The following is a 25,232-nucleotide window of genomic DNA, read 5'->3' as shown; positions in this document are numbered from 1 at the left end:
TATTTTCTCTCAAGTGACATATAGGTAAATTCTGAATAAATTCTAGTGTTCTGTGCTTATCTCAAAAAAAATCTTTTAATAGCACTGTCCTATTCTTACTAATATTTTTGAAATATATTTGTATCTAAATGATTTTGCATTTTTATTAATTTTGGGGTTTTGATGTGATATGAAATTAATTATTGACTATTTTGATTAACTTAAGAAATGTTCATTTGAGATTCCCTCTTTTAACTAAATTTTTGGACTTTGTATATCATAAAATAAAATTATTCCTTATATAATCTTAAAAATAGTTTAGGTTTAATAATATTCAAGTGATTTCTGAACAATGACATTTATCATTATTTGGATTCTTTGTCTTCTTAAGTGATGTCTCCTAGGATGGAAAATTCAATTTTGGATATAATGTTTTTGGAAAAATTTATGGAAATGTTACCCTGGAAATTTTATTTGTATACTGTTTTCCACAGGATCTAATGTGATTCCCTAGTTGCTTAAGCCAGGGTTATTATAATTGGGATTAGAAAAGCTGGCAATATAGAAGGAAACAGGAAGACAATGAGACAGGACAGGAAAATTTTATTCTGTCTTCTTATTCCTTTGAGCCACTGAGGGGTGAGCAGTATGAAGGGGAAAGGGAACTAAGAAGTATGAGTGTCTGCTGTGTAATAGGCCTCATGTTTAATATTTTATATCTATTATATTCTCATACAGTCTTTGTAGAAATTCTCTTAAACCCATTGGTGTTTTTAATATCTACATTTATTGATTTTGTTCTAAAAGCAAACATGAGGCGGTTTCTGGATTGGAGGCTGTTACTACTTACACAATAACCACATAGGTTCTTCATGCCCCCTTCTTTCCCTTTAAGGTGATGTGATGAGAACCAGATTGTTATATGCACAGGAAGGGAGCCCTAAAATTATGAATCTGGGAGTTTATATAGGAATTTATCTACAGCTGCCTTTTCCCCTCCTGAGAGAGAGAGAGAGAGAAATCTTATCTACCTTATAGAATCAAATCTCAAGGAAGAGAAGAGGAAGGTCCCTAGTTTAAACCATTTGGAATATAAACCAGTAGCTTTGGGGATTTATTATCTTTTGCAATGTAAAGACATAAATCTGGAAGATAAATGTCTACATCTCTTTAGAGGTCTCTATCTTTTAGTCAACCTTTAACCTCTAGAGCTTGTCCTTTAATCCAGATTCCAGTTTTCTTTGCTTTAGAAGTCTAACCATGCAGAAACAGGAAATATTTTCTCTATGGTTTCATAACCATAAATTGTGGCTTTTTCATTTCTGTTGCTTTGAAATCTGTGGCCATACCTTTTTTTCCCATTAAGTTTTTTAATGTGTTTAGTAGCCAATGCATTATTATGTCTGTTATCTATATATTTCACTTAAAAATATCATCTCTATTTTTTGCAAAAGATTTATATACTCAATAAGAATTTATTGAGCATCAAGAACTATCAAGTAGTGTTCTAGGTACTTTTAGGATACCTCAGTGAAAAAATAAAAAATCCCTGCTCTTCTTATGTTGAAAAACTTTGGAGGGGAACTAGAAAGTAAACACTAAATATAATAAGTTAATTATATGTAAGTGCTATAGAAAAAATAAAAATAGAAGAGTCTGAGAAGCATAAAGGGTCAGAAAGGGTAGGGTGTAATATTAAGTAGGTGTTTAGTGTAGGCTTTGCTGAGAAGGTGAAATATGAACAAAGGCTTGAAAGAAGTGAGGAATTACCTAAGTAGGAAGAATATTTCAGGTAGTGAAAAAAGACAGAGGCAAGTTCCCAGGATGGGCAGTGAGTACAGCAGGGAGGCCAGTGTGGCTGAAGTGAAGTGGGGTGAGGAGGAGATCAGCAGGAGAAGAGATCAGAGACCTAATAGGAGGGGGGTGGGCAGATCACACAAGTCCTTGGAGAGCCCTAGAAAAATCTTGTCCTTTTCTCTGAGTAAAATAGGGTAACGTTAGAAGGATAAATGAATGACATGATCTAACCTGCATTTTAAGAGGACTACACTGGCTGTTGTGTTTGGTGCAGACCATGGGGCTAAAGGTAGACTCACAAAGGCCTGTCAGGAGACTGTTGCAGTCATCCAGGTTGGGTATGATGTGGCCCTGACCCAGGGTGGTGAAGTGAAATAATAAGTGGACAAATTCTGGATATATTTTGCAGGTTGCTCCAATAGGTTTCCTGTTGGATCAGTTGTAGGCTTAAGAAAAAGAGAAGAGTCTACAATGACTCCAAGACACTTGTTCTGAGCAACTAGAAAATTGTTTTGTCATTAACTGAGATGGACAAGATTGTGGGGGAGCAGTTTATAGGAAGGAGTTAGGATGGAGAAGAATAAGAGTTTAGTTTAGTATGTGTTGATTTCCAGTTGTATTTCAGACATGCAGTGGAGGTGTCAGATGAGTGCTTGGATATGTCAGTTTGGAGTCTGAGAAAGAGGTTTGAGATGGAGACACAAAATTCGGGGCTACTCACCAATAGGTGGCCTTATGGCAGATTTAGGTTTTGTGGGTCCTAAAGCTTATGCATTTTTGAGGGTTCTCTAGGGGGAAAAAAGTCAACATTTGAATATAAATTAGGTACAAAAGTAGATATTTATTTAGAATGAGAAAAAATCAACAAATACTTATTTGGAAAGTGATACATAGCACAAAATTGTAACATTTGGAGAAATAGCATACTTTTAAAAATGAACTGACATACCTCTGTAATACTTTTCCCCCCTAAATTTTTGACCCCTAATGTCAACGATTTTTAAATATCATTTTATGATGGGGATATGGAAAATTAACTCTATCCTTATCATTATTAATTTTTAAAAATTTATTTATTTGACAGAGAGAGACAGCGCAAGAGGGAACACAAGCAGGGGGAGTGGGAGAGGGAGGGGCAGGCTTCCCGCTGAGCAGGGAGCCCGATGTGGGGCTCGATCCCAGGACCCTGGGATCATGACACAAGCCGAAGGCAGTCGCTTAACGACTGAGCCACCCAGGCACTCTTTATCATTATTAATTAAAATTTATTTTTTACTAACGTAGTCTAGAAAGGTTTCTTTCATCTTTACAACTTATTTATAATTTCACAAAAATTTTTGGGGTGGTCTTAAAATTTAAGAAAACTTCTGTCAAGTTTCTTGTATATATATCCTGTAAGATTTAGAATTTTCTGGAGATGAACTCTGGCTCTATACAATTGAAATTTTGCTTCTTCTCTACTACTCACATACTTCCAATGTGAGGCAGATTGTGATTCTCTGCATCTTGTAATACCACTTCAGCCCTGAACCTTGGTGTCACGATGTCAGGTGAATTTAGCACAGTGGGTACAAGGAGTATTCCTGGAAGCTATTCCAATTCTAGGATAGCTAACAATAACTTACTCATATATGGAGGTGCCTGCAAATCACATAAATACATTCCATTAAATCCAACCTGAACGTATCTATGCCTCTATTTCCTCTTAGTTTCTCAACATGTCCACAGACACTCAAGTACCTCCCATCATGAAGATATTTTACATTAATAAATTTTCATAAAATATATTACCATAAGAACACAGTGTTAGTCCTCTCCCCCCTTACATGTAATTTACTATGAGCTATGAGTCTTGACTTTTTTTTTTAATTAAAAAACTATTTTTTAGAGCAGTTTTAGGTTTGCGGAGATAGCGCAGAAAGTAGAGAAAGTTCCCATATGCCCCTCTCCTCCCTGCACACGGTTTCCCCTATTACTAACATTTTTCATTAGTGGAATACATTTGTTACAATTGATGAACCAGTATTAGAAGATAATTTTTAACTACATTTCATAGTTTACATTAGGGTTCACTCTTTGTTGTTTTATATTTCTATGGCTTTTGACAAATGTGTAGTATTACATATCCACCATTACAGTATCATACAAGATAGTATCACTTCTCTAAAAATGCCCTGTGCTTTACTTAAATATCCCTACCACCTATCCATGAACCCCTGGAAACATTTGGTAGTTTTACTGTCTCTATAGTTTCACCTTTTCCAGAATTTCACATAGTTGGAATCCTATGGTACATAGCTTTTTCACTGACTTCTTCAATTAGCGATATTAATTTAAGGTTTCTCCATTTTTTCATGGTAGATAGCTCATTTCTTTTTATTGTTTAATAATACTCCATTGTATGCCATACAACGGTTTGGTTATTCATTTAAAAAACATCTTAGTTGTTTCCCATATTTTGACAATTATGAATAAAGCTGCTATAAACATTTGTGTGCAGGTTTTTGTGTGGACATTAGCTTTCAACTTATTGGAGCAAATACCTAATGAGTGAATTCAGTATTTAGATTAGAATCTAGATGGAGATCTTACACCTTTCACAAAAATTAACTCAAAATGGATCATAGACCTAAATGTAAAACATGGACTTGTGCAACTTACAGAAAATAACATAGGAGAAAATCTAGGTGACCTTGAGTTTGATGATGACTTTTTAGATGCAGCACAAAAACACAATTCATGACAGAAAAATTGATAAATTGAACTTCTTTAAAATTTAAACATACACTCTATGAAGGATTGTTACAAGAATGAAAAGATAAGCTAAAGAGAAAATTCTTGCAAAAGACATATCCAATAAAGGACTTAGATCCAAAATATAAAAAGAACCCTTAAAACTCAACAATAAGAAAACAAAAATCCAATTACAAAATAGGAAAAAATCTGAACAGACACCTCACCAAAGAAGAAATACAGATAGTAAATAAGCATATGAAAAGATGCTCAATATTGTATGTCATTAGGGAATTGCAAATTAAAAGTGAGATATCACTACACACCCATTAGAATAGCTAAAATCCAAAACGCTGACAACATCAAATGTTGGCAAGAATGTGGAGCACCAGGAACTTTCATTCATTGCTGGTTGGGATGCAAATGCCACTTTGGAAGACAGTCTGGCAGTTTCTCATATAGGTAAACATAAGCTTACCATGTGATCCAACAATTCAATCATAGTTATTTACCCAAGTGAATTTTGATATTTTAACCAGCCTTGCAAGATTCTGTCTCAGGAAACTCCTTCAGTTTGGTCTTCCTTGCATTTAATGTCCTCAAGACATCAGTTCAGCTGTGTGTCTTGGCATCCTTTTATCTGATTATGCTTGGATGTGGTTTCAGATGGTTTATTTTAGCCTTGACTTGGCAACTTTTTAGGATGTTACTTTTGGCACATGCCCATCAAATCTACATTTCATAAACAAAGACAATATTCACTATACCCAGCCAGGCCCTCTGGACTTGCCCTAAGGTGCCTGATGCCCCTTATCTTTGTCCATCTGGGGAATGGTTATCTTAATCAGTAATTATTAGAAACCTTTGCAATCTTGAGACTTAGTTCAAGTACCGCCTTCTGTAAAGCCTTTATTTTCAAGTCTAGGAAATATTTATTGCCTAAACTTCCTCAATTTTACTCATTTCCTAATTCACTGAAATTGCTTTTACGAAGGTAACAGATAAACATTAATTGCCAACTGTAATGGCTAATTTTTAGTCTTAATCTTGTTTGACTCCTTTATAGCATATAAACTAGTAACTGTCCCCTTCTTGAAACTCTCCCTCTTTGGTTTCTTTAATTTTTTAAATTTTGAAATGAAACATACATGCAGAAAAGTACAGAAATCTTATGTATAAATTTTAAGTATTATTGAAGCAAAAACTTGTATGAAGAAACAGAACATTTCTAACACCCCAGAAGCTCCTCATGTCCCTCTCCTCAGTCACAGGTTCTATTCACCTTTATGCCAGAGGTAACAAGTATTCTGACTTTTGTACTGATCTTTTCCTGTGTATGTATCTCTGAGCAATGTATTTTAGTTCTTCTATTTTTAAAGCTTTATAAAAGAAATTCTATTATATATATATACTTTTGCTCAATAGTATGTTTGTGAGATTCATCTATATTGTTATACATATCTCTGGTTTGTTCATTCTTGTTGTATATATCCCATTGTGTGAATATCTCCTTATACATTTTGTTAATGGATTTTAGGGTTGTTTCCAGCACTTTGTCTTTATAAGCAGTGCAGCTGTAGAGATTCTTATACATGTCTCTTATATTTTTATACATCTTCATGCAATTCTCTAGGATTCAAGGAAATTGCTGGGTTATAAAGAATGCTATTTTCAATTTCAATAAAGAATGCTATATTGTTTCAAGGTAGTTTTTTATAATACTACTGGTACTATACCAGAAACTGGTCTGTACCACATCAAGACATAGAATTGTCAACCATTTCAATTTTTGCCAAGATGGTGGGAGTATAGAGATATCTCATTATGGTTTGAACTTCTGTTTCCCTGAGAACTAGTGGAGTTGAGTACCTTTTCCTACATTTATTTGCAATTTGTATTTTCTTTTTTATTAAATGCCTATTTAAATTTTTGTCTATGTTCCCATTGGGTTTTTATCTTTTTCTTAGGATTTGTAGGATTTCTTTGTATATCTTGTTTATTAGTCCTTTATTAGTTATTTGTGTTAGAAATATATTTTTATGCCTTGTGGCCCCCAACTCTTATAATGAAGAGAAGTTCCTGACTTAAATGTAATAAAACTTATTAATCATTTCTTTTATGGTTAGTGTTCTTTAAGAAATTGTTTCCTAACTTGGCATTAAGAAGACAGTTTCCCGAGACAATAGAGATAAAAAGCAGGTGTCTAATCTCCCATATTTAATTGGAAGGCAGCTATGCTCACCACTATACCACCAACGCTCCCATATTTAATTGGAAGTCTGTGACTTCACTTTTTTTTTTTTTTTTTACTTTTAAGCATTTAATTTCTTTTTCTTTCTCTTAAATGTTAGTTTTACACAAGGGTCCATCTGAATTCTCTTTCTTGCTCTGCACATTCCTCCTGATTAATAACCTTCAACATATTAGAAAATAACAATGTAGTGATGGTCCAAGTAATTTGAAATTACTAACATTTAAGATGCCAAAATTTGTGAATTATTTTAAGTATACAACTTTGTAGTATATCTTGATATTTCATAAGGTAAATTCTCTCTCCTTGAACTTCAAGAAGTTATTGGTTATTTTTCTTTTAGTTTTTCCTTATAGATTTTAGATTATTTGTTCTAGTTATATTGAAATAATAATGTCAGAAATTTGTGATTGTGTTGAATGCATAGGTTAATGTATGTTTGTTTTGGGGTTCACATCTTCTCTTCCTTTATAATGATATGTTTGTTCAGGGAAGGAATACCTAGGACAATACCTCACACTTGTGAGTCCCACTTTTTACATAAGTTGGGGAGGGCTGAAACCTGCTGACTTATAAAAATAAAATAATTTCTTGTTTATATTTGTATTCTTGATACCTAGCACAATACCACTCAATAAAATGTTTGTTATTTCAGTAAACATTTGTTAGGCATCTGCTGTATGCCAGGTACTGTGTCAGGAGCTAAAGATACAAATTGACTAACATAATGTCCTTCTCAGGGAAGATTTGTAAGAATACTTTAAGGTAAATAATTACAATCAAGAGTTATTAAGTACTAGAGGAAGTACTTAAGGAAGAAAGTGGTCAACTGTGTTTAGAGTGAGAGGATATGGAAAATTTTATAGGTGGCACAATCCTTGAACTGAGACCTGAAAGGTGAGTAGGTATTCACCAGATAGTTAAGAAAGACAAAGACATTTCCTACAGTTGGAAGAATAAGAAGAGTATTAAGTGAAAACAGAGACTTGAGAACATCTGGCTAAAGGGATTAAGGGGCTCACGCTGGCTTATAGTATGTGAGGCAGAGTATATTTAGAAGCCTGGCCAGATATATAGGCAGAGGTCAGATATTATTTGGCTTTAAAGAGTATTAAAAACTTTACCATATAGGAAACAGAGAACAATTAATGAGTTTAAAGCAGGGGAGTAATGTAGTCACACTTGCAGTTTTAGGGAAAAAAAAAAAAGCCATCAGCATTCAGGATGGATAAAAGGTGGGACAAGAGTGTGGTTAAGAAAGAAAAAAAATCCGGAAGGAGAATGTTCTTATAATAGTCCTGGTAGGAAATGATCAGAATCCAACTAAGACAGTAGCACTAGGGATACTGAAGAGGGAATGGATTCTAGAGATATAAAGGAGAACCTGGTGATAAATTAGATGGCCTTCTGGATTGATGGCACACTTACTAAGATAGATGATAATGGCTGGTACTTGGGAGACAGAGAAAATGATGAGTTCCATGGACGTGTTGAATTTGACATGCCCGTGGGAAGGATATGCAAGTAATATGTCTAATAGGTGGGTGGATATATAGGCCTGCAGTCCAAGAAAGCAATCTGTCATTAAGTTTTAGGTCTCAGAGCCCTTAATAAATATGTATTAGCTGAAATCGTAAGGTCAAAGATAGAGCCTGGGGATCTTCAACCTTGAATAGGTAAATAGAAGAAGAACCAGCAAAGGAAACTAAGATGAACAAAACAAAGGAGAAGAAAGACTACCAAGAGAAAGTGGTCATAAAGAAGGGAGTGGTCAATTGTATCAAGTGCCGCAGATAGAAATAATAGAACCAAAAAAATTCCATGGATTTGGCATTACTATGGACATTGGTGAAATCTGTTTTATGGGATAGTGATTGTTTCACATACTTAACTGTGAAGGGAGGGGAACTGGTAGTATAACACTGTTGAGGGTAAGGAGAAAACAGAATAAATTTTCTTAATGAGAAGAGTATAATTATAACTATGAGGAATAGACACAGAGAGATTAAGACAATAATTTAATGGTGATTATAAGATATATAACCAAATAATTAGTATTGTAAATGTTTGTGATAGATCTGTGGTATATTTCAATAGGTCTAAGTGCCAAAATACATGCCAAGTTGCAAGCTTTACATACCATAAACACTCAAAAATGGTTTGCTGGATTGAATTGAATTGAGTTCCATTGATATGTAAATCATCATCTGTGCTTTGGAATAATTCAGAGTTTAATTTATGCATTTGCATCTGATGAAGGTCATCGGACACTATTTATTGGAGTTCATGTGCCCCTGGGAGGAAGAAAAAGTCATCGACGTCACAGGCATCGTGGTCATAAACACAGAAAGAGAGACAGAGAGAGAGATTCAGGATTAGAGGATGGGAGGGAGTCACCTTCCTTTGGTAAGAATCTTTCTTCTTGTTTTTTATTAAATTTACAATGGTAATAATATTATACTTGCTTAAATCCATAATTAGCAGTCATACCTCATACTCATAAAATTGTTTATACTTTATAAGAGACGTTGGTTGGTCCGATGGGGGAGAAGTGAGAGAGAAAAACCTTGTTTATTTTTCTTGAGTTGTGCTTTATGAAGGTGAGAATTGGCTTAGATTTGTGATTGAGGAAATACACATAAATTGTAAAACTTAGTTGTATAAACTATTGATAATATATACAAATAATAGTCATTTCTCTAAAACCCTGGCGGGGGGGAATGCCTTTATTAAGTTCCCACATACTATTGCTGATGCTGGCCAAATTTCCCTCTTAGGATGTGGACATTCTACTATTTTGAATGTTCTTCCTCTGGAAGTAGATACAGAATATCAAAATATAGTGATATGGTAGTTGTTAACAATTTATGAGTGCTATGAAAGCCTGTGTCCATGACATAACCAAGAACCTGGCTTTCAGTTTCTTGACACTCCCATCTCCTATGACCCTTTCCTTCATTGCACCTAGCTCACCTACTCCTCCATAATTACTCTGTCTCTGAGGTAAATGCATTAGCTTTGCTTTCTGGCCACGCATCTCTCCTGCTTGCCTGCCTGTGCAAATGCGTGACCTCTCTACTTCTTTCTGTTCATGCTAGTATCTTTCTTTCATTGTTTTCTTAGCCTACTCTGATTTCATAGCCTATAATTTTAGCAATACTTCTGCTAATATTCTAAATATCATAGGGTCCCTGTTTTAATTTTATTCATACCTTTACTCCCACTTAACCATACTTATGTTGGGGTCCCTCTGTGTTCCTACTTTTTCTATGTGGCCCCAATCAATCATTCAACAGGGCAGGTTGTAACTATTTAAATTCATGATATAATTGACCTTTCAACAGCACCTACTGAGTTCTACTACATTTCTTTGATCTTTAAATTAACTGTTTTTCAAGCTTTTTCATCATTCTCCACCATCCCTTTTTTCACCGTCATTTAGCAGATGCTTTCTACTTTGCAGGGAAAGTAGCTCATCAGAATGAACTCATTCAACTTCTCTCCTATTAAACATACCTATGTGCCTACATCTGCAACTTTCTCTTGATGCAATAAGGGAGTTTTTCTTTTCAATTATGTTTATTTCCTGTTCCCTCCCGTTTGGAAATGCACACAATTTATAATCTAGTTGGCTTCTTCCTCTCAACTGGATTATTCTCACCATCTCTTAAACATGATTCTCTGTCATTTTGAACAGTCCCTGACCTCCCACAAACCCACAGTGCCCCTTTAGTCATTCCCATATATTCAGATATGAAGTTAGTGGCATAGCAAGTTTGGGGTAACAATTTTACTTTTAATATTCTATATATATTGCTTTATTCAATATCTGTTTTCAGTAAGTGTTGCAGAGAAGTCTGTAGTCCCTATTTTTTTTTTTTTCATTTTTAAGGTTATATCTTTTAAGCCTGAAAGCTTAAAGACATTTTTCTGGATCCCTTTAATTAAGAAAATTGCTAAGACAGGCCTACTGGTGGGTGTCTTAAAAAGCCTTTCCAATGTGCATACACTGATATTTTTCTGCTTCAGCACATTTTCCTGTTTTATCTGATTCTGTTCCACTTACTTTGTTATCTTCTTTGTGAATATTAATTATCTGCATGTTGGATTAGTGATATCTGTTCTTTGTCTTTTTCCTTTGTAGTTTAAGGTTAGTTTCTCATATTATCCATTTGATTCTCTGCAATGTCAGTTCTGCATTTTACTATTTCTATTATTAGTTTTGATTTTTTGGTTGCATTTTTAGTTTTCTTAAAGTTCTTTCTTATCTCATACTATTTTCTTTATATCTCTTCCTGTCCTTTCCTAATTAGTTTTTCTTGTTCTGCTTGATAGAGTTTCTGTTTTTATAGCCTATTGATGATTCCCAGCTATTTCTGGGCATTTCCTTTCATTCCTGAAGTAGATAATTTTCAGAGGTATGATCTTCCTTTGGGCCACTGAGATTATTTTGATTCTCCATTGATTTGTAGTATTTGTACAGTTTCCCAATTATTTTTCATAGAGAGGCACTGCCATCAGTATGCTCCTTGTTTCAATCACTGTGTACAGGTAGGGCATTAAGCCTCCTCAAATACCATGTACTTCAGCCAGAGGTAGAATGACTATTGTCAGGACTGTGTAAAGAAAATACTCTTGTGTATCTTCCCCTGCGTGATACAAGGATGGTCATCTCTGTGTCAGTGGACAGAGAGTGGAGGTGTAAAAGTGTCCTCGATATTTTCAGGGTTTTTTTTTTTTCATGAGGTGGAGTCTGGGAATGTAATAAAGAGACAATTAGGGCGCCTGGGTGGCTCAGTCGTTAAGCGTCTGCCTTCGGCTCAGGTCATGATCCCAGGGTCCTGGGATCGAGTCCCACATCGGGCTCCCTCCTGGGCGGGAAGCCTGCTCTCCCTCTCCCACTCCCGCTGCTTGTGTTCCTGCTCTCGCTATCTCTGTCTCTGTCAAATAAATAAATAAAATCTTAAAAAAAAAAAAAAGACAATTAGGTAGATTTTTCTCAATCAGTCCTTCATCTGCTTATAGTTAGTCCAGATTCCCTCTTAGATTCTGAGAATGGATTACATATGTTGGACTAAACCTTAATGGTTACTTTGAATTTTCATTATCTTCTAGTGTTTGAGAAAATATGTTCACATCACCTGACAAATACTTAGTAAACAAACATAAATAAACTTGTTCCCTCTGCTTCTAACCTCTTTTTTTTTTCTCATAGCTGGATGCGGTGTGTCAGTTTTTCAGAACAGTGGTTCTCAACATTGCCTACATCTAGGAGTTTTAAGAACATAGTGATGGCCAAGCCCCATACCAATCAGAATCTCTGGGGGCGGGGCCTAAATGTAGGTGTTTTTTTTTAAAAGGACCACCGGGTAATTCTAATATGCAACCAAGCTTGAGATCCATTGTTGTAGAAACTTTGCTATTTAAAGTGTGGTCCAGGGAGCCTGGGTGACTCAGTCAGTTAAGTGTCTGACTCTTGGTTTCAGCTCAGGTCATGATCTGGGAGTCAGGAGATGGAGCCCCACATTGGGCACTGCGCTCAGTGCAGAAGCTACCTGAGATTCTCTCCCTCTCCCTCCTCCTTTGCCCGTCCCTCTCTCTCTCTCTCAAATAAATAAATAAATAACATCTTTAATAAATATTTATGCTGGACTCCACTCTCAAAGACTTTAATTAATATTGGGTATTTACTTAGACATTGGTATTTTTTTTTAAAGTATCCCAGGTGATTTAATATCCAGCAAGGATCCAGAACCATTGATCTTGAGAAGCTTCTGCCTCTTTATTTGGTGAAACTTGGAAATAAGTCAGGTGGCCTAGATTCTCCCTCTGATGTGTCAGCCACTATTTTTGGATGCCACCTACTATCTTTCCTCCTCCAACCATCTGAGTACCTTTATTGAAATTTAGACCTAAGGTCTGTTTTATCAGGGACAAATATTTGGCACTCTGGTGGTCTCTAAGCAGTAGAATTTCCTAGATCTCACTTTTTTTCAGTAACTTCAAGACAATCATCTGTCTTTATTCCTAATCCATAGTCAGTTCAGATGCCTTGATAATCAAGTACCCGTTCATATGTTGAGACTGAAACCATGTTATAAACACCATCCCACTTGATTTGGGCTTTGGTATTCTGCATAGTGAGGCTATATGAGATTACTATGCTGAAAACTTCAAAGAAAATTTCTGAGAATATTTATTAAGCATATTTATTTTACTTGAAAGGATTTCAAAGAAAATATTTCAAAGATGTTCTTATAGGTGCCTGAGAATTCTTCAGAATTCAATTTCCAAAGAGGAATAAGATAAAGGAGGATGTGAGGAAGCATCAGGTTCTTTGTTGGGAACCTGGAGGTTTAAATTGTAAATTGGAGTATGGGTCTGTGAAGACATGCAATAATTTAGGTCTCATATTTCTGGAGCAAGCAACAATTTAACAAAAAAGATTTTTGGGAAAATGTTTGAATTTTAGTACTCGTAAAAAGTTTTGTCACCCCAATATATGAGAAACATCAGCAGAATCCTAGTCTATTATATGACCCAATTGTGTAAGGTGTGTTAGTGCTGCATCCAGGTGAAAGTGAACAGGTCTTTATGGTAGCCAGAAGAGATTATGCTTATATCGCAGACCTGCAATGATAGGTTCCAGTCTGCCAGATTCAGTGATTGGAATGTGATTCCTGGAGAGTCCAAAGATAGAGCCGGCTTTTCAGCTTTGTGCTAATGGTGGTGGTGATGCTTTGATTATACAAAAAACTTTTGATGCCAGCAAATAAGTTCAACCTATTTTTGTTACAGTTCTTAATAAGCATGAAAGTTCGTCTAAGAATATGATGATTATTCTCCTTCCTATTGCAATCAATCCTGATATTAGAAAACTGCTAAAATTTTGCATCTTGCTAGTTTTCATGTCATCTTTCACTTACCCTATATAATTTGAAATTATATTTTTAAATGGGAATAAATACGTTGTTTGAAAATGGTAAGTTTGAAGCATAAACTTGAAGTCAGTGAAAAAATGAAAGATAATGAGGGAAATTCAGAACACTTTAATGTTTGTTTCTCAGCCTCCCAACAAAGAATATAACAAGAAAGATGATAAGAGTAGATCAATTACAAGTAGTTAATCTATAAGCAGTAGAAATAAATCTAAAAACCATAGACTCTATTAAATGCTTGTGTAAAATATGGGACACAAATGTACTGTGTAAATTAGCACAACCCTGGAATTAAACCTAGGATTTTTCTAGTTTTAGATAGTAAATTGTATATATGCTTCAGGAAAAATAAAATAAATATAGAACACTTGACTTCAAAAAGCTATTTTTTGATGGGCAGTGGCTTTCTGTTCCTATTTAATTCCCAATTGGTTGATATATAATAATATTAATATTTTAAAAATTATGTTATTACAAAGTATAACACAAGTATTTATAAATGTTAAAACATGGAAACATAAATGTACAACTCAATGAATGATCATCAATATGTGTGTAACTACCATCTTGATAGTTAAATTCCACAAACCCCTCTTAGTGCTCCTTTCTAGACACTATCTACCGCTCCTCCCCAAAAGGATCTCTAGCTTGTCTTGTTACAATGGGTGGTTTGCCAGTTTTTGAATTTTATATAAATGAACTCATATGGGGGTGTTTGTGTCTTTCTCTGTTGCTCAATATTGTTTTTTGTGGGATTCACCAATGTTTTTGGTTATAGCTTTAGTTTATTAATTTTCATTTTTGTATAATATTCATTTGCTTGTATATGCTGTGCATTCTGCTACTGATGGACATTTGGATCATTTACATTTTGAAGCCACTATGAATGATGTTGCTGTGAACATTTTTATATGTCTGTTGGTGCACACATGTAGTTCTCATACCTAGAAATTATTGTTGAGTGGTAGGGTATGCATATTTTCAATTTGCGTAGATAATGCCAAATAATTTTCCGAAGTGGGGTACATATTTATACTTCCAGCAGAAAAGTATGAGGGCTTATGTCATTTACACTCTTGTCAACATTTGGCATTCTCTTAACATTAGCCATTCTGGTAAGGTGTACAATGCCATTTGTTTTAATTTACATTTCTTGAATATGAATATGATTGAACAACCTTGTGTATACTCTTTGGCCACTTGGATAGCCTCTTCTATGAAGTGCCTATTTAAGTTTTATGCTTTAAATTTTTGAAAATTTAATTAAAATTAAATTAATAAATTGAAATTGAAATTGAAAAAAATTTTACTGGATTTTTTTCTTATTGATTTGTAGAGTTTCTTTATATATTAGGAATATAAGTCCTTTGTTGCTTTTACATATTTCAAATATCTTCTCGAATTTGTGGCTTATCTTTTCACTATTTTAATGATGTCTTTTGATGTGTCTTGCATATTCCAGAAGAGACTACTAAGGACCTGAGACCTTTATTCCTTAGCGTAATTTTATCCATGCTGTTATTTATATCCATTATATATTTTAGTAAATATAGAAATAGACCCATATTTTGATCCTCCATATTCTTGGCTGCAGTTTGTATTATAATGCTCTATGTTCTCAGTTACCATCTTAAAAATAAATAAAATATCTATCAACATAAGAGAAATATTTATGCCTAGAAACTTCTTTCTGATTTTGGTAGTACTGTAAATCACGATTTATGTCATGCAATTTTAAGGTGCATAGACATGAAAAAATAGTCATTAAATAACACATTTGAACATTTTCTGTATTAAAATATAACCCGAGCCTCTCGTTAAGATGTTAAAAGTATATTGGTAGGATAATCATGAAAAGACTTCTGTGGGCATAACCTAACACCTATAAAATCATTTCTACTTCAAAGAATGAAAAGCCAGATACAGGAAGTCATAAGTTATTTTGAATCCAAATAAAATACCTCTTGTCCTTGAATAGATTATCTTATATTAATAAATCATCATTTCCTATACTATTATTGTTGTCAGTGTGTCTTAGAGAAGTCTTTTAAATACCTAGTACCCTACCTCAGACTTTCAAATTCTCTTTATTCATAACTGCCCTCATTTTTTTTTATGACTAATATTTTAAAGGCATGTGGTGAGTGATCCTCATGCTTTATGAAGGGAAATACTAGTAAGTCTTAAATGTATGGTTCATGAGCACAGCAATTGAGTTTTTGGGGCTGGATGCATGGTATTATAGATCCCCCAATTACTGATGCAGAGTAAACTGAAAAAAGTCATTGAAAACAGTGATGAGACAAAATGTTTCAAAAACAAGAGAAACAGTGTTGAGGCATAGTTGCTCTGGGATGTGGTCCTGACAAGTGAGTGAATAGTTAGAACAGGTGTCAATGGCAACACAAAATGACTCTATCTCCTCACTCTGGGTAGGCCTAATGGAAAGATTTCATTGATTTCTTAGTGTAACTCTAAAATTGCAATTTATGCTGTTTTTTTAAATGGCATTCAAAGTACTGATTTTTTTTTTTTTTTGGTCCAAAAGAGCCAGCCACAAAAATAACAGCTAATTAGAAGTATTTCATTTGATTCTGGTAAGATTTGGTTTCGTAGGTATTAGGTAGCTATCACCCAGATTGTGTACTTTTAGGAAAAAGACAGTACCAGGTTCTTATTTAAGATAAACTGGATCAAGAAATGTACATGTTGCACTGTTGATTTTCTTAAGTACATCTGATATTTATAGGAATTCATCAGTTCATTTCAAATAAATATTCATGTTCCATTCAGGAAATTGGCATCTTCCTTTGAAGAGGTAGTGAAGCACAAGACTTGGCTATTGACTCAATTCTTGTTCATTTTGCTGTAAAATTTAGTTTGACAAACTTCCTAAAATATTTGGTAATAAAACCAAACCTCACATTATTAACATTCTAAAAAAGGAAATAATGTCTGACGCAAATATGCTATATAAATGTAATTTCTTTTTTCTCCTTCTTGAATGTATATAATCATGTATAAGATAGAGGCTGCATATTGGTGTGAACAATAACATTTAAAAACTGAGACGCCCTATTTTTTTTAAGACTTTATCTTTTAGAACAGTTTTAGGTTTAGAACAAAACTGAGAGGAAGGAATAGAGATTTCTCATATACTTCCTGTCCCCACATACGCAGAGCCTCCCTCAGTATCAGCACCGCCCACGAGAATGGTATATTTTTTACCGAGGATGGGCCTACATGAACACATCATAATCACCCGAAGTCCAGTAGTTTACTTTAGGGCTCACTCTTGGTGTTGTAAATTCTGTGGGTTTGGACAAATGTGTAATGCCATATATCATAGTTATAATATCATACAGAGTATTTTCAATGCCCTGAAAATCCTCTGTGCTCAGCCTATTCATTCCCCCTCATGCCCCCTACCAAATGCTGAACATTTTACTCATTCCATAGTCTTGCTTTTTCCAGAATGTCATGTAGTTGGAATTACACACTAATATAGTCTTTTCAGATTGGCTTATTTCACTTAATAATACGCATTTGAGGTTCCTTCATGTCTTTTCCTATCTTTTTTTTTTAAAGATTTTGTTTATTTATTTGACAAAGAGAGACACAGTGAGAGAGGGAACACAAGCAGGGGGAGTGGGAGAGGGAGAAGCAGGCTTCCTGCCGAGCAGGGAGCCCGATGTGGGGCTCGATCCCAGGATCCTGGGATCACGACCTGAGCCGAAGGCAGATGCTTAACGACTGAGTCACCCAGGTGCCCCCCCTTTTCCTATCTTGATAGATTATTTTTTTTTAGCACTAAATCATATTTCATTGTCTGGATGTACCACAGTTTATTTATCCACTCACCTACTGGGCAACTTGGTTTCTTCTCAGTTTGGGCACTTATGAGTAAAGCTGCTAAAAACATCTGTGTACAGGTTTTCTGTGGGCATAAGTTTCTAATTTTTGAGTAAATACTAAGGAATGTGATTTCTGGATAATATGGTAAAAATATATTTAGTTTTTTAAGAAACCTCTTTTAGGTGCAGGTACCATTTTGCATTCCCACCAACAATGTGTGAGAGAGTTCCTGTTGCTCCACACCATTGCCAGCATTCAGTGTTTTGGCCATTTTAATAGGTGCATAATGGTATCTTGTTGTTTTAATTTGCACTTCCCTGATGACATACGTTGTGGAGATTTTTTTCATATGCTTATTTGCCATCTGTTTATCTTATTTGGTGAGGTGTCTATTAAGGTCTTTGGCTCATGTTTGTTCATTTATTGTATTCTTCTTTCTTTATTAAGTATTTATTTTATTTCCAGTATAGTTAATATACAGTGTTATATTAGTTTCAGGTGTATGATATAGTGATTCAACAATTCTTTACAATACCTGGTGCTCGTCACGACAAGTGCACTCCTTAACCCCTTACCTATTTCACCCATCCCCCCACCCACCTCTGCTCTGGTAACCATCAGTTTGTTCTCTATAGTTAAGAGTGTTCTTGGTTTGTCTCTCTCTCCTTTTTTTTCCCCTTTGCTCATTTGTTTTGTTTCTTAAATTCCACATATGAATGAAATCATATGGTATTTGTCTTTCTCTGACTTATTTCACTTAACATTATACTCTCTAGCTCCATCCATGTCATTGCAAATGGCAAGATTTCGTTCTTTTTTATCGATGAATAATATTCCATTGCATATACATACCACTTCTTTATCCATTCATTTATTGTTGGACACTTGGGCTGCTTGCATAATTTGGTATTGTAAATAATGCTGCTATAAACATAGGGGTGCATGTATCCATTTGAATTAATGTTTTTGTATTTTTTGAGTAAATATCCAGTAGTGCAATTGCTGGATCATAAGGTAGTTCTATTTTTAACTTCTTGAGGAAACTCTGTACTGTTTTCCACAGTGGCTGCACCAGTTTGCATTCCCATCAACAGTGTAAGAAAGTTCCTTTTTCTCCACATCCACCAACACCTGTTGTTTCTTGTATTTTTTATTTTAGCCATTTTGACAGGTGTGAGGTGATATCTCGTTATAGTTTTGATTGGCATTCTCCTGATGATGAGTGATGTTGAGCATCTTTTCATGTGTCTATTGGCCATCTGAATGTCTTCTTCAGAGAGATGTGTGTTTGTGTCTTCTGTCTTTGACCCATTTTTTAAATTGGGCTGTTTGTTTTCTTACTATTGAGTTTTAAATGTTCTTTGTATATTTGGGATCATAGCCCTTTATCAGATATGTCTTTTGCAAATATTTTCTCCTAATCTGTAGCTTGTCTTCTTATTCTCTAGACATTATCTTTCACAGAACAGAAATTTTTAATTTAATTTTTAAACTATTTTTTTAGAAATTTTTAATTTTAATTAATTCCAGCTTATCAATTCTTTATTTCATGGATAGTGTCTTTGATGTTGTATCTAAAAAGGCACTAACATACTGAATATCATCTGGGTTTTCTCCTATGTTAACTTCTAGGAATTTTACAGATTTGTGTTTTACATTTAGGAATATGATCCATTTTTAGTTAATTTTTATGAAGGGCATAAAGTCTGTGTTTAGATTAATTTATTTGCATGTGGATGTCTAGTTGTTCAAGTACCATTGGTTGAAAAGACTATCTTTGCTCCATTGTATTGCCTTTGCTTCTTTGTCAAAGATCAGTTGACTGTATTTATGGGGGTCTATTTCTGGGCTCTCTATTCTGTAATATTGATCTATTTGTCTATTATTTTGCCAAGATCACACTGTTTGGATTACTGTCACTTTATAATAAGCATTGAAGTCAGGTAGTATCAGTCCTTTAACTGTTCTTCTTTTTCAATATTATGTTGGCTAGTCTGGATCATTTGCCTCTCCATATAAACTTTAGAATAAGTTTGTTAATGTCCATAAAATAACTTCCTGGGATTTTAATTGGATTACATTGAATCCCAATCACATTGGGAAGAGCTGACATCTTGACAATATTGAGTGCTCCTATCCATGAACATGAATGTACGGTTTTTTAGGCTCCTTCATTATTTGCACCGAATTTTAAGATTAATACCAGTGCTCTTTCAACTAGGTTATTGTAAGACATAGAAGAGATAGTATATGAAAATAACTGACCCATAGAAGGTATTAATAAATTAAAAATCTGTTTTGTCTTTTTTCTCTTTTTATAATCTCACCGTAGTCAACTACTATTTCAATAAAACAGAGTTTAAAGGTATGGCCCATTTATGAATATCAAAAAATTATGATCATTTGTAAGATTCTTGTAACTGTTATATTGAATGAATACTCCTTGTGGGATTTAATCATAACTATTGTAACTATTTCTGTCTTACACCATCTCTTTTTATTTATTCAGTGGGTCTAATTGTTATTCTGCTCCTGAATGAAAACACTGGTAGGCTCCCAGTTTTTCTAGTCACTTTTAGGTAACTCAAAGTCCTCTAATCGGTAATTAAAGTGTTTAGTCTCATGTAATAGTGAAAGTTTGAACTTGGCTTTAACAATAAGGATTTTTCCACTTCTCTTGCCCAGGCCTGCTGCAGTTGAGTAAAGAGGCTGTAGTTGCCTTTTTTTTTTTTTTCCCCTTCGACCTTGAACTTCTCCTTCTTCCAGATGCTCCATCATTGTCCTAACTCTGGTTTCTGATCCCTTCAGATTTGGAGCGTAGGAAATGAAAAGAACTAAAGGGGTTGGGGCAGGAAAGTTTTGATTTAACTAGTACAATTGCAAACTGATATCACACTCTCTAGGCTTAATAAGGATTTGAAATTACTCATTCTCCCCTGGAGGGTCTCTCACCTGCACTCTCTTCTGCCTTATTGTTTATTCCTCTTGTTGCTGCTGCATGGCAGATTCTTGGACAGAATCAAAGATAAGCCCACATTCCACATTCTCTCTCTCTTCCTCTGGTTCTCTGTCTCTCTCGCTCTCTCATGTGACCCATATATGATTCACAGAAAATGCACATACTCTCACTGCCTTGATAAATACTAGAAGAGTATGTTATCTAAAGCAGCAATCTCAGTCATCAGCATCTGGGCAGACTTTGTGTTCCTCAGACAGAAATCATACCCCAGTCCATTCCAGGAGGCATATCAAGCCCTTCTGATGCCCTTGGAGCTCTACTTGCTTGACTTGAGGGAGGGGCAGACACCCCTCTTCCCTGCCTTTGTAGGGGAGCAAGAAGACTCGGGACTCGCACTATAGCTTTCTCTGAAAAAATCCTTTCCAATATGTGTCTACGTTTTCAACTTATGATTTTTATAGCCTTAGTGTAGATGAGGAATTAGATATCTAGGTTTTCAGGAACATGGTCTGTAAATTCTGCATGTAGTCTTACATCCTCTTTGGAAAGAAATACCTATTAGTTCTTGGTGCTTCAGCTGAAATACTTATTTTATTAATCTGTTACCTTAGAGTGAGCTAATTAGCATTAATAGCAATAAATATATTATTTCAGTTATGTAAATGAATTAAATGTAGGACTGTAAATGAACAGATTGTATATAACTTCAAAAAACATGAGCAAAATTTTAAAGTTCAAATGAAAATGGAAGATATTATTGATCTGCAGAGACTGAAGACATGAATTTGAAACAGAACCATTAAAATAATCACTATTTAACAATTTCATGATCTAGGTTATCTGAATATTGATTTACCTAAAGTACAACAAGGATAAAGAGGAAGAAACAAGGATACAGTAATTCAGAAATGCATAATGGTAAACATTTCATCGTGTGAATCTGCTCCCTTGAGCTAAATGTCATAGTGCAAGAGGCTTCCTGTCTTCATGACAGTAAGATCACATATGTAAAATGCAAATTTTCCGATTCACTTCTGTCATTGTACTTATTATGTTGTTATAAAAAATATATTTCTCAACATATTTGTTGACTATTCTCCAGAAAGTGCCTAAAAAATAGAGAACTTTGGAACGGGGCCGACAGAAAGGAGAATATTTTCATTCATTGTTAGGAAAAATGTCCTAAAGAACCTGTTTTAATATGTAATTATAACCATATAAGTAACATAGCTAATAATGAAAAGATGAAACTTTGCTAAGGAATTTGCTTATTTGCAATTACAATTCTATTAGGGGTTTTCTTCCGGTAGTGTAACTATGTAAGTTTGATTTTCTTAACCAACCATTTATTGAAAATATGGTCTATATTCAAAATGGAAATAGCTTATTTATTTCTTTCTGATTGTAAAACAATACATGTTCTCTGGAATTCCAGTGCTAATGTCCATTAGACTAGCCAAATCCTGTAGTTCTTATTCAGTTCTCATCATTGATTTTATAGCATCTGACATTATTGACTTCTTGTCCTTTTGAAGTCCTTTTCAAACATGGCCCGGTTATATTACTCTCCATCAGCTTCAAACATGGGCCCCTGTTATATTACTCTCTCCAACAGCTCTACAATCTATAAAGGCAGAGATATTTTTTCTGTTTATATCAGTCTAATTCACTGCCTAGAATAGTACCTGACCTGTGGAAGGTACTCATTAAATATTTAATGTATTGATTCTTTTACATATCTGTCTATTCTTTTTCTGATTCTTTTGTTAACTCCTCTTCCTTCTCCCAAATCTTAAAGCTGATTATTTCCCCAATGTTGAGTCTGTCTCTCTCCCTACTCTTTCATTTTTGAGTCCTCATTCATTATAATCATATGGCTTCTCTAAATGCCACCCATGTCTCTATCACTGACCTTGTCCTCTTTTCCAGAATCAAATCTCCAGCTTCCCTGTGACTATCTTTATATGTTTGTCCTAGTCACCTCGAATTTAGCCTATCTAAAATTTGTTTTTTGAGCTCTCAGTCTGTGATAGTGGTTCTCATTCTGACAACCATTTTTTTCTCCAGTTTCTTTTTGAGAAATAATCGACATACGTCACTGTGTAAGTTTAAAGTGTACAGCGTGATGGTTTGATTTACATATATTGTGAAATAATTACCACAGTAGGTTAATCAACATCCACCCTCCATTATCTCATATAGATACAATAAAAAAAAAAGAGAAAAAAAATTCTCCTTGTGATAAGAACTCTTAGGATCTACTCTCTTAACAACTTTCCTAAATATCATACTGCAGTGTTAGCTATAGTCATCATGTTTACATTACATGCCTGGTACTTACTCATCTTATAACTGGAAGTTTAAACCTTTCAACCACCTTCTTCCAATTCTCCCAGCCCCCGCCCCCTGCCTCTGGTAACCACACATCTCTTTTTCTGTGAGTTTGGTGGGGGCTTTTGTGTATGTGTGTGGATTTGTTTCTTTTTTTGTTTGTTTGTTTTGATTCTACAGGTAAGTGAGATCATATATTATTTATCTTTCTCTGTCTGACTTATTTCACTTAGCATAATGCTTTCAAGGTCCATCCATGTTACAACTCTCTTTTTATCAATGACACTATTATTTTCTCATTCTCCATACTTCAAATTCTTAATCATTTTGGCAGACCTATATTATCATTATAAACATCACCACTACCACTAACATTAGCATCAATCATCCTCAGTAATATTTATATAATGCTTTATAATCTGAAAAGTAGTTTTGCATGCATAATTTTCTCTCTTGGGAATTGTTCCTAACTTTTTCCAAGAGACTAATTTTGACTATTTAAAATATTTAATTTACTATTGTGCAATAAATTTAAAATTACAATCAAGGAGAAGTAAAGAGTGCTGTGAATTGGGATAACAGATGCCTAACTTAATTGTGTGCACATGAATGTGCTCATACGTGTGTTTGTGTGTGTATTTTGCAAGGCTGATTGGATAGGCTTGCTGAAGTATATTACATTGAAGTGGAGGCTGAAAGATACACAGGGGAGCTAGAGAAAACAGTGAGTGCAATGACCCTGACATGGAAAGGAACATGGTATTTTTAAGAACCCAAAAGAAACCTAATGAACCCTGAAAGAAATAACAAGGGAAAGAGTGGCAGAAAATAAGGCTAATGAGATAGTCAGGGTTTAGGGCCTCACCACAAACATTTATTTATATGGAAAGTATGATGCTATATTATATTTTATGTTATATGTATATTTTTCACTTTTGACTTCTGAAATCGTCTCAGTTGTGACTATTACAACCTAATTTTTTAAATAACTGATTAATTGGTTTATTTTCACAAAAATATTTAATATTATAGAATTCAGTAATCACTGTATGTTTGTTACTGATTTACTCATTCTTTTGTGTTTTATTTATTTATGTTAAAGATTTTATTTATTCATTGACACAGAGAGGCAGAGGGAGAGGGAGAAACAGGCTCCCCTCTGAGCAGGGAGCCTGATGTGGGGCTCGATCCCAGGACCCTGGGATCATGACCTGAGCGGAAGGCAGACGCTTAATGACAGAGCCACCCAGGCGCCCCTTTCTTTATTTCTTCAAAGAAGATTTTATTTATTTAGTTGACAGGGAGAGTGAGAAAGAGAGCACAAGCAGGGGGAGCAACAAAGGGAGAGGGACAAGCAGACTCCCCGCTGAGCAGGGAGCCTGACATTGGGTTTGATCCCAGGACCGTGGCATCATGACCTGAGCTGAAGGCAGTTGCTTAACCGATCGAACCACCCAGGTGCCCCTCTTTTGTGTTTTAAAAAAATATTTAAGGATACCAAATGTTTTGTTGGAATAACATTGAATTTATGAGTTTTTCTGCTATTAAATGCCTTTCCATTAGTATACGTTCATTCATTTATTTAGGTCTACTTTTATATAATTTAATAAAGTTTTATAATTTTCATCACAAATGTATTGCATAATTTTAAAAATTTATTCCTAGATAACCTTATATTTTTGCTTCTAAAATAAATGGAGATTATTTTTTCCTATTAGGCTTTTAAATAATTTTTACTATAGTATAGGGATAGAATGGATTTTGTAGTTTGTGTCCAGCAACCTAGTAAAGATCTCTAGGTAAACAATCAGATAATCTTTTAAAAGTATAAACCAAAAAGGAAACAATGAAGGCAAAATCCCCAGGCATCCTTTTTTTTTTTTAATCCTGAGAGTGAATTAAAGAATGGACAAATAAAGTTGGGAATACTTAGAGTAGGGGATAATTGGAAAGGAGGTGAAGTTATAGCTACTGGAATGGAACACACTTGATGAAGGGAATGGAAGTGAATTTAATGATATTTCAGAACTTCCCCTGGAGTATTCCTCATAAAAGAAAATACCTGATGTGGCTCTCAAGCTGTGACAAGTGCCTTAAATCTAATTGACTGCTGGCTTGCCATTCTCTGCTAGGTGACTCTTATCATCAATGCTTTTAACCTTAAGAAGTTTATCAGAAATGCAGGGATGAGAGATGTGGTATAATATACAATGGAGTATTATGTAGCCACCAAAAGGAATGAAATCTTGCCATTTGCAATGATGTGGATGGAACTGGAGAGTATTATGCTGAGCGAAATAAGTCAGTCAAAGAAAGACATGTATCATATGTCCACTGATATGAGGAATTCTTAATCTCAGGAAACAAACTGAGGGTTGCTGGAGTGGTG

General features: G+C 34.6%; 1 protein-coding gene across 4 annotated transcripts in view; it reads left to right on the top strand.

Annotated features, from left to right (window-relative positions):
- The window catches only part of SLC4A10 (solute carrier family 4 member 10), a 283,508-nt gene that overhangs the window by 117,562 nt on the left and 140,714 nt on the right, over positions 1–25,232 (top strand). For all 4 annotated transcript variants that reach the window (XM_081814312.1, XM_081814314.1, XM_081814313.1 and 1 more), the window contains exon 3: positions 9,020–9,166. In XM_081814312.1, the coding sequence (XP_081670438.1) occupies positions 9,020–9,166 (147 nt within the window). The remainder of the gene's footprint in view (positions 1–9,019; positions 9,167–25,232) is intronic.

This window comes from Leptonychotes weddellii, chromosome 3 (genome assembly GCF_054177405.1).
Source record: "Leptonychotes weddellii isolate Sample4059 chromosome 3, ASM5417740v2, whole genome shotgun sequence".
NCBI lineage: Eukaryota > Metazoa > Chordata > Mammalia > Carnivora > Phocidae > Leptonychotes > Leptonychotes weddellii.
Note: the sequence above shows the minus strand (reverse complement) of the source record. Positions and strands in the feature narration are given on the sequence as shown.